At 37.4% G+C, this 13,846-nt stretch overlaps 1 protein-coding gene across 1 annotated transcript in view; it reads left to right on the top strand.

The window, feature by feature from the left end:
• Positions 1-1,159: 1,159 nt before the first annotated feature.
• The window catches only part of gucy1b1 (guanylate cyclase 1 soluble subunit beta 1), a 33,707-nt gene continuing 21,020 nt past the window's right edge, over positions 1,160-13,846 (top strand). Inside the window, exons 1-5 of the mRNA XM_047365527.1 lie at positions 1,160-1,314; positions 1,613-1,686; positions 5,938-6,038; positions 6,154-6,272; positions 9,903-10,100. Coding sequence (XP_047221483.1) covers positions 1,312-1,314; positions 1,613-1,686; positions 5,938-6,038; positions 6,154-6,272; positions 9,903-10,100 — 495 coding nt within the window. The 5' untranslated portion in view covers positions 1,160-1,311. The remainder of the gene's footprint in view (positions 1,315-1,612; positions 1,687-5,937; positions 6,039-6,153; positions 6,273-9,902; positions 10,101-13,846) is intronic.

The following is a 13,846-nucleotide window of genomic DNA, read 5'->3' as shown; positions in this document are numbered from 1 at the left end:
TTGTCTTATGCCCTAACCCTGCTTTGACCTTCCCCAAAACCTCATTCCTGACCTGCAAGTGTGTTTCGTAGTCTCCATGATGCTGTTTGTTACGGAGCCCGCGAGGGGACATAGGAGATTTTTTTTTTCTTTTGCGTCCCCACGCAATACTTTTGCGTTCGCTCGCAAAAGTTGTTAATCATCTTGCGAAAGCTGTGCATTTTGGAACAGCAGCACATTTGACAAACTGCTCACAAAACAAACAGCACTGATATGGCATTGATATGGTTTATTTGTCATATGCAGGTTAACACGAAGTCAACAATGCGATTAAATGCTTAGGATAAGAAGAACCGTTCAAATCACAATTAAAAACAAAAGTGGCGTGCAAAAAAAGTTCACATCATGCAACAGTAATAAGCAAATAAAGTGCCACAGATGTGGTTTCGTGCTGTATTATTGTCCAGAGTTCAGCAGTTTGACAGCAAGTGGATGATAACTGTCTTTAAGATTGAAAATCATTTTATTTAAGGGCGATTTCAAAATAAAACGCAATAAATCTCAAAAACGGGTCTCCCACACAGTGTTGCGAGCGAACGCAAAAATATTGTGTGTGGACGCAAAAAAAAAAAAAAATCCCCCATGTCCCCTCGCGGGCTCCGTACACAAAGAAACCTCTGAGGTCACAGAATTATACTGAGATCAAACAGCACCCAGATGTACTCTGTTTAACATGTAGATGATTTATGAAAGCCTGACTTTATTTAGGAGTATTAGATTAAAGGGTCTGGATACATTAGCATACTACACCTAAGTTTTTTTTTTTTTTTTCTTTTTTATTCTTCCATTAACCACTTCTTTATGTTAGTGTAGTCCACAAAATTCCAATAAAACACAATGACGTTTGTGGTTGTAACATGATCAAATAAAAAAGCAAGGTATTGTATCCTACACTTTATTATTATCATTAATTTTACTAATATCTTACAGCTACTTTTAGAGACTGCATGGGTAATAAAAACAGGTTACATTCTTACAGATTAAACATTCATATCTGAAGCTGTTAGCAAGAAAAACAAACATCTGCAGGAATCACAGGTTCACTAGCATCACTTGCAATACGCTACCTTCGTCTCGTTTGTGATTGGGCAATCACCACTTACGTCACATTATTCCCGGTATGCTATTGGACAGCTCTGCTGTCCGTAAACTCCTGGTAGAAGTAGTTGGGATGGACGCGGAGTCTCTCATCATCTGGACCAAACCATGAAGGTTTTGCCTGATTCAACGGGTTTAATTGAAAATAAAGAGGAATAAACAGCAGCGCTCACCATGGTACGTACATACTGACTTTTCTCTTCGCTCTGGATATTGAGTATTTCTGGTTTTAGTCTCGTAGTGCAGCCTATTAGCGTTTGACATTTCCTGTTGGGAGAACACCGGTTTGCAAGCTACAGCAATTTAACTGAATAACATTACGGTGCTACCTTAAGCAGTTGTAAACAATATATACCTATGCAGGCATTTAATTTACAAGCAACGCTGCATGCATACACATATACCGGCCTATTTCGTTGTTGGAAATTAATTGCATGAAATATTGACGCTGATCCCTTCTCCTCTACGTTTCCAGTACGGGTTTGTGAATCACGCCCTGGAGCTTCTGGTTTTACGGAATTACGGCCCAGAAGTGTGGGAAGACATCAAGTGAGTCCTGCATGTGTCTGTGCTGCTTTCAGAGGTTGTTCCAATGTAGATACATAACAGGCATTTACGGTACCCGTGTTATGTTTTCATCATTTTTATGTCAAAATAAATGGTTCATTTGAAATAAAATTAAAATACTTTCCAAATGACAAGATGATCTGTGTAGGTTTTACAGTAGGAAAGTTACAGCATTTTAAAATCCAAACTGCAGTATGTTATTTCTATACTTTTTTAGAAATTTTTTAGACAGAAAGAAGCTTTCAGCAGATGTTTTTTGATAAATAAACCTTTTTTAAGTGGTTGTGATCAAAATAATGATCACTTGTTTAATTGACATTAAAGCTTCCTTTAGCTACACAGCAAACCCCAATCCCACATCTCAATAAATTAATTTAGTTACACTAATTTATTTTTGCACTGAAAACAGACTGACATTTAATTCCATATAAATATAATTCCATATAAATAAACTGTACTCAAAAAATAATTTGTATAGTATTAACTTGTTAAACTCAGATTTTTGAATTTTGAGGAATTCTGAATGACTGGCTTAGAGTGGAGCATACTATTGCAACCAAAAGGTCCTGGGTTCAAATCCTGGCCTTGTGTCTATCTGCATGGAGTGTGTATGTTCTCCCCATGCAAGCGTGGGTTCACTCCTGGTACTCCAGTTTGCTCCGACAGTCTATAAATATTGATGGGATGAGATTTTCAGAAAATTCTGCAGATTGAATACAAAGTTGTTGAGTAATGCAATTTTTAGCGACTCTTACATTGTAAAGGAAAATAGTTTCATTTTCACACCTAGGTGCAATATTCATCCCGGTATGAAATAGAATTCAGTTTAGGTTTTAGAATGCTCTGACACTAATTTACATTTGTCATTTCAAACATTAGCTTTAGATTAAATCACATTGTTTTTAATTATCCTGCCTTTCAACGCATCTACAATTAGAAATGACTGAATTTTATCTACAATATTTTCATCTTTTTATTTGGTAACGATGGATATTTAAAGCATTTTCATCATAGGACTGCCCTTTGGAGCAGATTTGGGGGTAAAAACCAGCATAAAGTGTGACCTTGGGGAAAAAAATGACTGAGAGATGTATAAGTGATGCTATGCCAGCTTGAAAGTTGCGTTAAACGTTCGGGTATCAGGACATCCTGACAAGACAGGGGGAAACTAAACGTAAATGCATGGCGACAGAAAATATTGTACTAGTGGAATGCTACTATCCAAGAAACTTTAATAAAAGAGGCTATTTGCAGAGCATGATGGACCTTTAGAAGCTTCAAAATGCTATGTCTAAATTAACCTAGAAACAAACTCTCACCTAAAATCTAATGTGCTTTGAGATGACATTTGTGAATTAAAGCTATATAAATAAACTGAATCAGCAGAATTTGCTATCTTAGCTATAGATTAAGAAGATTCATCAACAATGCTATTGAAAAGAGGGAGGCAGGGTGGCAGGTTGTGGAGGACATATCATCATCCCCACTATCTGAGAATGGGTACCAAGCTGAACACAAAGCCAGCCGACCTTAAACCTACCTTGGCTAAATCTACTAGTTAACGTGATTTCAGTGTTTTTACTAGACTAAAAAAGCAAAGTAATTTTAGCCAGCGGTCATGTGTCAAAATGAACAGTTTAAGTTGTTAAAAAATGTGTTGTTTGTTTAGAGTTAATATTACTACTTAAGGTGCCGGGTTTTCTTAAATGAGCTGAGTTGGTTCATCTAAGCTTTAAGCTGGTTCGACTTAATGTTGCAGTTATTTGAAAGGAGTCAAAATGTTGGTAAGTCTCAAATGGCAGTATTTTAGGAAACAAGACATTTAGATCACTGTAAATAATTAAAACAAATTAAAACTACTCAGCAAAGTTAAGTTTTCCCAGCTTTAGTCACAGAAGCACTTTAAAATCGGACAGTCATTTTTACCCTTTTTAAAAGTGTTTATGCTTACAATTCAAGGCCGCAAGTTGATCTTACTTATTAGGTTTTGGTTGTCAAAGGCAGAAGATAATTATTATTTTTTTAATAATTACCTTAATAATGTCAAATGCATTTAAAAATTACATTTCCAGGATCGAAACGTAGCGTGCAAACCTGCTCGTATCACTACTGTTAGCACTTTCAACATGGACATCGGTTTTTGCTCGGGTCAGAAAATAATGTGGTATCTAACACTATGTAAACAAACAGAATTGGATTGTAGGATGTCTTTTTATTTTAGGTATTAACAGGAATTGCTGAAGCTTTAACTTATTAATCTTTAACTAAGACTAGCAAAGAAGGAGCAGTTTTTGAGGCAAGTAGCATAACTGCAAATCCAACAACAGCCAAAAATCTACAGAAATGTGTAGCTCACAGAGGCGACGTTGATTTTAATTTTGTTGTGTTGTGTTTTTACTTTATTTTGTATTCTTGAGTTTTAACGAGCGTAATGTTTTTACTTTTCTATTTTGTATTTGTCTTCTAAAACTTGTGCAATATTCTTTATAGTTTTATGGAACCAAAAGCTTATCTGTGCAATTAAACAACTAATGTAAAGTAGTTGTGGTAATTATGATGAGGAGGCAGTAAAGGCCAACATAAAAATTCTAACAAGTTCAAATTTTGATAAAAGCGTTAAAAATGAGATCACGGTTCATAAAAAGATAGATTAAAATAAATAAGGAAATAAAGCTAAAATCTGCTGCAATTGGTGTAAAAAAAATAATTATTCACAGCAGCAAAACAATAGCGAATAAATATAAGTAAATTTATAAACTTAATATAAATAAGAAGGTTGGAAAAAAATGAAACTATCACTGACATTAAATTCAAACAGCTTGTAAAAAAAAAATCATTCATCACAGCAATGAAACCCAATAAGTATAGGAGATAAAATCATTTAAAATCATTTTCAAAGTCAAATTGCAATAAACTAGAGATATAATTACTTAAAGATGAGCTATCATTTATACTTAAATGAGCTATAACTAATCTTGATTACTAAAAGTCATCTAAAAGACAAAGCAGGTTTGGGTTTTCTGGGAACATCAATAGCCTCTGCTGTCCTCAGGTCCGCAGACAAGATGCTTCACTCTGGCTTTTAACATCTACTTATCAGGATCTTATCAGGAGACCTGAGGGTTTGGTAGGACGTTTACAATAAAAAGGAAATCTGAAAAATTATGTTGGACAGAGACTATTAATGATTTTTAAAGAAATGAAAGCACTTTTTATCCGATGCAAACAATATAAAAGCACACTAACATGGTATGCAAATGTCAAGAAAATCATCCTACCTAGATTTCCCAGTTTCATTGAAGTGGACCATCCTGTTTAATGCATGAGTTTTTGGAATTTGTTCGGTTTGTTTTATCTGTGGACTTTCAATATGTTGATTAAATGATCAGCAAAGTACAGCTGAAAAATGCAGTCCCAAAAACATCCCCAAAAGGAACAGTTTCAAGCAGACTTTTGTTTGTTGGATATGCGTCTAAATCGCTTGTTGCAAACCTGACACGTTGTGTTGCATCCATTCTAACTCTTTATGATAACAGTAACATTTTCCAGCGTGTTGAAAAATTTGGCTCTGACTAGGTTTATTATTTCTATGAGGAGTGATGACTGCCCTCAGCTTGGCCCAGCCTAAAATAGTAAAGGAAGCTAGAGCAGCAGTTGCCTTGTGTAAATGTTTTCAAAGTAGTCAGCACTACAAAAAAAAAACTAATGTGCATGGACGTGTGTAATGTCTACAGATGGTACTCGCTGTTAGTTAAAGCTCAGCTTATAAGATTTAGCTCTTTTTCTATCAATGTTATGAGCCGAGCAAAGCAAGACTGAATTCCTGTTTTCTTTGCAAAACATTTCAAGGTCTGGCATGTTTTTGCAGCTGCAGCATATTCTGATAAGGCTGCGGCGGCTCGTCAGGCCTGTAAATCATTCAGTTTTCTTTGTTTTAACCAAACACCATCGGTCTGTTTTTCATTTGTTTTCTGATAAATTTTTAAAACTGGTTTGTCAAATGGATAATTAACAATGCAGTCTATGTTTGGCTATTTGTTTAACTATTGACAGTAGATCTACACATGATTTTGGTCAGCAGTGAAGCACTTTAAAGCAATGTAAAGAAAACATTTTAATTACACTGTAATAACAGTTAGGACCTTACACACAGCCTTTTACAACAGAAGACTAACATTTTTCTAATCTAGCCATTTGGTAGAGCTGTCTTCCTATAACATTGTTTCTCTGCAGGAGGGAGGCTCAGCTTGACATTGAGGGTCAGTTCCTTGTAAGAATCATATACGAAGATGCTAAGACGTACGATCTTGTTGCAGCTGCAAGCAAAGTTCTGAGTAAGCGACTGCATGTTTTTCAATTGTAGGAGAGTAAATAAAAGGTTCAATAATTAATAACCTGCAGACCGTATCACGTGGTGAGGTATTAGTATGTTTTGGTTTTGTTTTTCAGAGGTTGATGCAGGAGAAATCTTGCAGATGTTTGGGAAGATGTTTTTTGAATTTTGCCAGGAGTCGGGCTATGACACCATACTGCGTGTGCTGGGCTCAAACGTTCGGGAGTTCCTGCAGGTAGGCTCTTTGTTCGTCGCAGTAGAGAAACGATGCAAGGCTCTTAAAGTTTTTGTTATCTAACAAAGGCTATAAAAGCTGTATCTTCAATATGAAGACAATTTTAGTGTGAAAAGCACTGATTTGGTGGTTTTCTGTTATCAAGGTAAGATTTTTATAACTTTATAACTTCAAGAAAAGAGAAAAAGGGATGCGGCATATTGGTCTGAAATGGAAAAACACATACCATCCACGTATTTTGGATCATGAAAAAACCCTTTATGATTTTCTTCTAAAATGTAACACCTGTTGAAAATAACACAACATCACTGAGACCCTGTAAATGCCAATAAGAAAGGCCTGAGCTGAGGATTCAACCAGAAAGCAGTCACCATTGGAGCCATTCTGCCATCATAACCTCCATCTTTAAAGTGGGATCTTGTTCTTTACCATTGTTGTTGAGAAAAAAGAAAAAAAAGATTTCATAAGTGTTGGAACTAAAAAACTCTGCAGTAGTTGGTACAAAATCTGGATGTTTGACTATAATTCTCAGCAGTGCTGGATTTTAGGTGCCATACAGTGCCTTTCACATTTATTGGAGCAACAATTAAAAACTTTAAAACAGGTGGAACTGTGACAGACACGGCAGGATGAGGACCGTAGTTTATGTTTTTGCCACACACAGTGAGAAAGCTGGTAAGGTAAGGGAGATAATAAACGTTCACAGTTTTTCTAGTATAAGTCATAAAAGACAAAAATAGTTTAAGGCTTTTAAAGATTTGTGTTGAAGGACTGTAAATTTGCATCTGTTAAAAGTTTATACCTTCCTTTATTGTATTTCTTTATTTTCTGTATTGTACAACCACAAAACAACTACACATGTGCAAACATCGCACTCACGGGGGTCTGCGCCATGCTGTGTGCCACTAACTGCACAGCAGCTGCTGGGAGGCAGAAATGCCGCAGCTGTACGGCAATGAAGGGGAAAGAAATCCCTAAACCTTCCAGTAAGGTGTTTGTTTCATGTCAGCTAAAGCCTGACAAGCATTTCAGACTAGCTGAAAAGATGTGTTTTGCTCAAGATTGCACTACAAAGTGTAAACAACTAGAAATTCAAAAAAATACCGGGTCCAGTGCAGCGCAATGCAGTGCCATCGTTTTGATGAAAAGGGATTTACATTTCTGCTAAAGAGCAGCTTCTTCTTTGTGCTGCTGTGCAGGCTGACTTCTGCAGTCCAATCATTAATAATAGACTAAGTTTACATTGTCAAAACCTCCTGTTGATTACAATTTCCTGTCACACAGCCTGGCGGAAGCAGTGTGGTGTTGTCCCTTAATGTTGTATGTTTTATGTGGTTACCACTGCCTCTAGGGCTTGACCCCTGTGTGGTCAGTCTGTGAGCTGTAGCGGTCAGAGAATTGAAGGTTAATATACGGCTACTGGTAATGGGAACATACTTAGGTATTTTTAAGTCTCAGTCAGGAATTTTTTGTTTGTTTTAATAAATTCTTCTGTTTAAATAAAACCCTTCAAAAATCCTGTGTTTACTGTGAAAGCTGTATGAAAACTTTTAAAGCAGGTTTTTCTGCTTTTTAAAATAGGGAAATGAATGCTCTTAATCTGACGGAAGTATCAGAAATTATGATGAGACTGAATTTGAATATTAACGTCTTATTTTCAAAACAAAAAGCAGCCACAAAACTATATATGTTTTAGGCAGATGGATAATTCACACTTTATTACAGTCGCACATGATACTTCTACAGTGCCGCCCATATATATTGGCATTCCTGATTAATATGTTTTAAATTGTTATTGCTATTGTTCTTATTTGTGTACAATTATTTCTGTAAAACCCCACAGTGAGACATTTTTGTTTTCAAATACACCAGTTGTATTTCTAACAATCCCTCTTAAAATGAATGCAACTGAAGTACTTTTGATTTATATGTTTATTTTTTTTAACTGAAGCTGAGTGCTAAGAAACCTGTAAGGAGTAATCTACAAGGTTCTGGTTCCCTGGGTTATATTTAGGTATGTTATAGGGCCAAATTTCTCTCAGCCACTCTTCTAAATAAGAAAAAAAAAAAAAAAAAAGAACATAACCTTAACCTGCTTATATCCAAACTAGGATCAATAATTAAAAAAATATAACTCCCGGAGCTGTGAAAAACAAGGCTGGAGGTGGAACCTCACTGGTTTTGCTGCCATGGACACTGAGCAGGACAATGACGGAGTCACCAAGCTCACAGTTGCAGAACTGCAGCAAAGAGCTGTCTTGGTGGTTAGAGATGGGCACTTATCCTACCATTTATCGTTATATACTGTTTGTATACGATTCGATGTTTAGCTGTGCACCTGACAATGATTAGTGTAATGAAATTTTAAATACATTTTTTTATCTTCAATTTTATTTGCAGTTATTGTAGTAGATGCAGTTTAAGTCCCATACTGCCCATCCCTGTTGGGGGTCTTAATACCAACCACTGGAGGCTATCTATGTGCCAGCTGCTCAACTGGGAATGATGCAGCAAAAAACTTTTCTGTCATACCATCAGAACTATAGTTATGTGGAGCTTCCTCATCTCTGCTGGTATTTTAAATTAAACCATGCACTCTACTGCTCAAATGAGACAAAAATTGAGTTTTTCTGTAACAGACACTCCAGCTGTGTGTTATGTCCCTTGGCTGGTCTAGGAGGTGTAAGGGACTAATGCAAGTCTAGGTAGTGAATGAGGAGACAAACGGGGACTTCAGATGTTTATTTTCAGCCATGTTTTCCCTTTTTTTTTAACAGACTTGCACTTAGCTTCAGGTAGAGCTCAGGCCAGTATAACAAACAAAACAAACCTAAAACAAAATAAAGAATAAACTTTCCTAACTCCAAGAAAGCAGAATATACAAACCTACAAATAACCTACTTAACTAACACTTAAACAGGAGAAAACTAGAATCAAACAAAAAGGCAACTCTCCACTACAAATCCAGTCTGACCAAAGATTTACATTGCTACGAGAGAGTTATAAAGGCATTTAAGCCTTTACAAACAGGTCTGGTAATTAGGGCCTGGTAATCAAAAGGTCGAAGAGTGAATTATTACTTTGACATGGGTTTGGCTTGAAACAAAGGATGAATATGTGGACATGCACCTCATACCCAATGTAAGGTACGGTGAAAAATCTGTGATGATGTGGGCCTGTTTCTCTTCCGAAGGCCCTGTGAACTATTTGTCTCTGACAGAAAACTGAAAATAAGTCATTGCTGAATCTTTCACCATGATATCGATCCAATATGGTCAGTGGTTCATCAAACACAAAACCAGCCTTCCTCTACAACTATTTCACTCCCCAGAAACGCTGTGTGGTGAGCTGAAGTGAAGAGGGCATAAGAGAAGACCAAGAACTGTAAACAATCTGGACAGATATTGCATGAAGGAATGGTCTAAAATCTCTCCCTCGTTATGCTCCACAGTTGTGGAATGTTACAGAAGAAGTCCACTTGGCTTCTGATCTAATTTGAATAATTTTAAATCCTTTTGTTGTACTGAACCATTACATTGTAAAAAAGACAATAAAACCTGTACACCATTACTTCATCCAGTTTGCTGTGAATATTTGTTGAACTTTCAAGAATTTCATTTGTATTTGCAGAATCTGGACGCCCTACACGACCACCTGGGTACCATATACCCCGGGATGAGGGCCCCATCGTTTCGCTGCACCGACGCAGAGAAGGGAAACAACTTGATCCTTCACTACTACTCGGAGAGAGAAGGCTTGCAGGATATTGTGATTGGCATCATTAAAACAGTCGCTCAACAAATCCACGGCACAGAGATAGAGATGAAGGTCAGCCTTGTTATTTTCCTGCACTCGTGAAAGCCACTGCACTAATGGTCCACTCTGCTGTCACCGCTGCTGCTGCTGCTGCTGCTGCTGTTGATGATGATAAATTAAGCTGACTTAAAGCTTCCTCAGCTCCTTTCTGATTCATGGTGCAGTGTTCAATAAGGCTATGAAGTATCTGTGGTGCTTTGTATAAGAATGCGACAATTTATGTCTCAGAATATAATTGAGGTTCTGATGTGGAGATTAAAAAGCAGATCCCTCCCCCTGAAACACCCAAACGGAAACGCTGTGATAAATGCTGCTCAGTTTTTGGCTAATGCCAGTGAGTCAGAGGATATTTTTAGATCTAAGTTATAGAGTCTCAAGCAAGAGGCTGCCTGCCTTTTCAGGGGTTTTATTTTTGCTCCTCACGTCTGGTTTAACTTTGTCTAACTTTGGCTGGACAAAAAATAGATTCAGACTGGCTAATTGGAAATTGACTAAAAAGAATAAGCGCCTGTCACGCCTAATATATCAGCTAGGTGGTATTGGTATTTTTAATCGTATTTTAATGTCCAGCCGACAGATCCCATTTATCCAATCACAGCTGCTTGTTTTTTTCTCTCCTCAGACATCTTGCAAGCTTGCAAGGATTTTTCTCTTTATTACAACAGTGACATTTTCTCCCAGACCTCATTGTGTTGGGTGGACAAGATAATATTTTTTAACAATTGTGTGTGCTGTGAAAGAACAGAAAATGGCAGACGCTCCAAATGTGACACCCAGTTTTCTGAAAATATTAGCCACCGTTGCTGTGGAAACAGGGTGCAGAGACAGCAGCTCGACATCAGTACGCCTTATGCTCATAAACCCACAGAAATGCCATTTATTTCCCTCCTGGTTCAATATGAAAGACAATAATGATTTGCTCATTCAGTTTTTGCGAAAAGAATTATTTGTGACAGGTTTCTGGTGTACTTTTACTTCATTTAACCCATGCACCTCCAGTCAGAGATTTCTGTACATTTTTATGAACTTTTTTTTTTTTTTTTACATGGTCATTTTGGGTGTGTTGCTTGTTGAATGACTTTTGCCAAAAATCTTTTTAAAAACATTTCTGTCTTATTTTCATTCAATTAGATTAACAGTTAATAAGTTCCTTTCTGATAGGTAAATGAGACGGGCATCCCTCAAAAGATAATTAAACATTATAAGAGAAGTATCAATATTGAAAACAATTATCTTATTACTTACATTGTATTTTAGAAAATATTTGTACCCTTCTCAATAATCAATAGGAAAATCTTTATTGGCATCAAAACAATCGAGTCCTTATTCAATTTAAATTAGTTCAAATTCATATATTACTTTCATGTCAAAGGAAAATTAAATGTTGCAGCTTTCTTCAAAGGTTTCTTTAAAGAGCTGTTGTAGATGTTGATGGCTGTGGGCAGGAATGATCTCCTCTAGCGGTCTGTCCTACAGCAGATTTGAAGAAGCCTTTTATGCTGCTACCCCAGCAGATGATGGCAGAAGAGATCACACTCTCCCCAAGTTATAGAAGATATGGAGAAGATATGCAGCATCTTCCTGCAAACACCGAAGGTCCTAAGCTCCCTCAAGAAGTACAGTCTTCTCTGTTCCTTCTTGTAGATGCTTCACAGTTGCATCCCCACTCCAGTCTATTGCCCAGGTGAACACCGAGGTATTTATATTCATCCACCACCTGCACTTCTTCCATGATGGAAATAGTGTTTGACCTATTCTTGTTTCTGTTTCTCTTAAAATCTACAATCATGTCCTTTGTGTTATTCACCTTCAAGATGAGATAATTGTTTCCCCACCATGCCACAAAGCTCCGTGTACTCAGATTCTTGTCCATCTCTGATCCCCCCCACGACTGCAGAATCATCCGAGTATTTCTGCAGGTGTCAGATGTTTATTGTTTGTTTTACTCAGGTGAGCCAACAGGAGTCTCTTTAGGACCTTCATGATGTGTGATGTCAGCACATTCTGTTTTGGTTGAAGACAAACATGTAGCAGAAGGGTCCATGGCTGAGGTGGAAGATAAAACATTTGTGGTGTGACAGGAAAGCTTTAAAGGAGGGTTGGATATCTGTTTGGCTGTGGGCAGAAGAGGAGGATGCTAAGCTTGTTCCTGAACTAAACTTATTGAAGAAGGTGTTTAGTTCATTGGCTCTGTCCAGACATCCATCTGTCCGATCGTCCTTCGAAGCCTGTAATCTTCATTTTACCTGTCCACACATCTCTGATACTGTTTTTCTGGAGCCGGCTCCCCAGCTTCTTCTTGTACATCTCCTTGCTCTTCCTTATCTTGATTTTACGTTGGTTCTGTATACTCCTCAATTAATCTCTATCTCCCTCTCTGAGGGTCCTTTTTTTCTTGTTAAGCAGGTCCTTCAGGTCACTGGTGATCCAGGTTTTATTATCTGGGAAGCATTTTACCGTTCTGGTGGGGATGTTATCCACACTGTAGTTTATATAGTCAGTTACACACTGGCATTGATGTCCTCTCCATGTGGCTGGCACGGTGCGTCCCAGTCTATAGCCTCAAAGAAACCTTGCAGGGCTTCTTCAGCTTCCTGTGACCATCTACTCACAGTTCCCTTTTTTTACAGATAGCCTCTGAACAAGATTGAGAAAAACAAGATTGTGATCTGATTTACCTAGAGGAGGTATTGCTTTAGAGATGTATGAGTCCTTGATATTTGCCTAAAAATCCAATGTTTTGTTTTCTCTGGTAGAGCAACTGACAAACGTTGGAAGTGTAGCAGAGAGTGAGGCGTGATTAAAATCACCAGATATTGCCACAAACAAATTGAGGTGTTGTGTCTGCAGCTTAGCAACAACTGAGCTGACGACATCACATACAGTGTCAGCAACAGCTGATGGTGGAACGTAAACCGTTGGGTAAATAATATGGACAAAAACTTACAACTAACAGTTCAGTAGCTGGGCCGTGGAGACGACACTTTATGGTAACATGTCTGGGATTACATCATCTGTTGTTCATAAACACTGCTAATGTACCTCCTTTGCGTTTGCCACTCCTCTTTAAATCTTTGTCTGCTCGTATGGTCAGAAAGCCTGGCAGAGAGACACTGGAGTCAGGGATATGATCTTGCCGCCATGTCTCAAAAAATGTATCAAAAAATACTGCATCCCTGATACTCTGGCTGGGTCCTTTGTAGGGCTTGGAGTTCTTCCAACTTGTTTCCCAACGATGTCACATTGCCCAATATAATTGATGGAAGAGATAATTTGAACTTCTTCCTTCTCTCTCTTCTCTTTGCTCCTGAAAATTCCAAGAGGAATTAGGGTTCATAAAAAGAATATATCAGAATTAAACAGAGCTACTCCAACATGCTGCCATTTTGAGTGGTATAATTAAAGAACATTATTATAATGTTCTTTAAACTCAATTCCGACCTTAGTCCTAAACCTAACCCCTAGCAAAATAGCAAGTGAGGACTATGTAAACAATATGGAAAATGGCAATAACAGGAGCACACACTCAAACACATCAAAAAAACCTATTAAATCATCATACATCCATTTTTAAAAGCTTTTTTAAGTATAAGTGTCTTAAACAACTTCAGACTTGCTCAAAACTACCAGCATTGTCCTTTCAATTGGGGAAGCTGTTACCACAAAGGCATCAAGATGTATTTGGCAATATATACAAAATACTAATGCAATCTAATCAGTTTTGTTGCTGATCTTTGATCTATTCAAGACTGTAATTA

Source organism: Girardinichthys multiradiatus, chromosome 5, assembly GCF_021462225.1.
Source record: "Girardinichthys multiradiatus isolate DD_20200921_A chromosome 5, DD_fGirMul_XY1, whole genome shotgun sequence".
In the NCBI taxonomy this organism is placed as follows: domain Eukaryota; kingdom Metazoa; phylum Chordata; class Actinopteri; order Cyprinodontiformes; family Goodeidae; genus Girardinichthys; species Girardinichthys multiradiatus.
The sequence above is the reverse complement of the archived record's forward strand: the minus strand, read 5'-3'. Positions and strand labels throughout refer to the sequence as shown.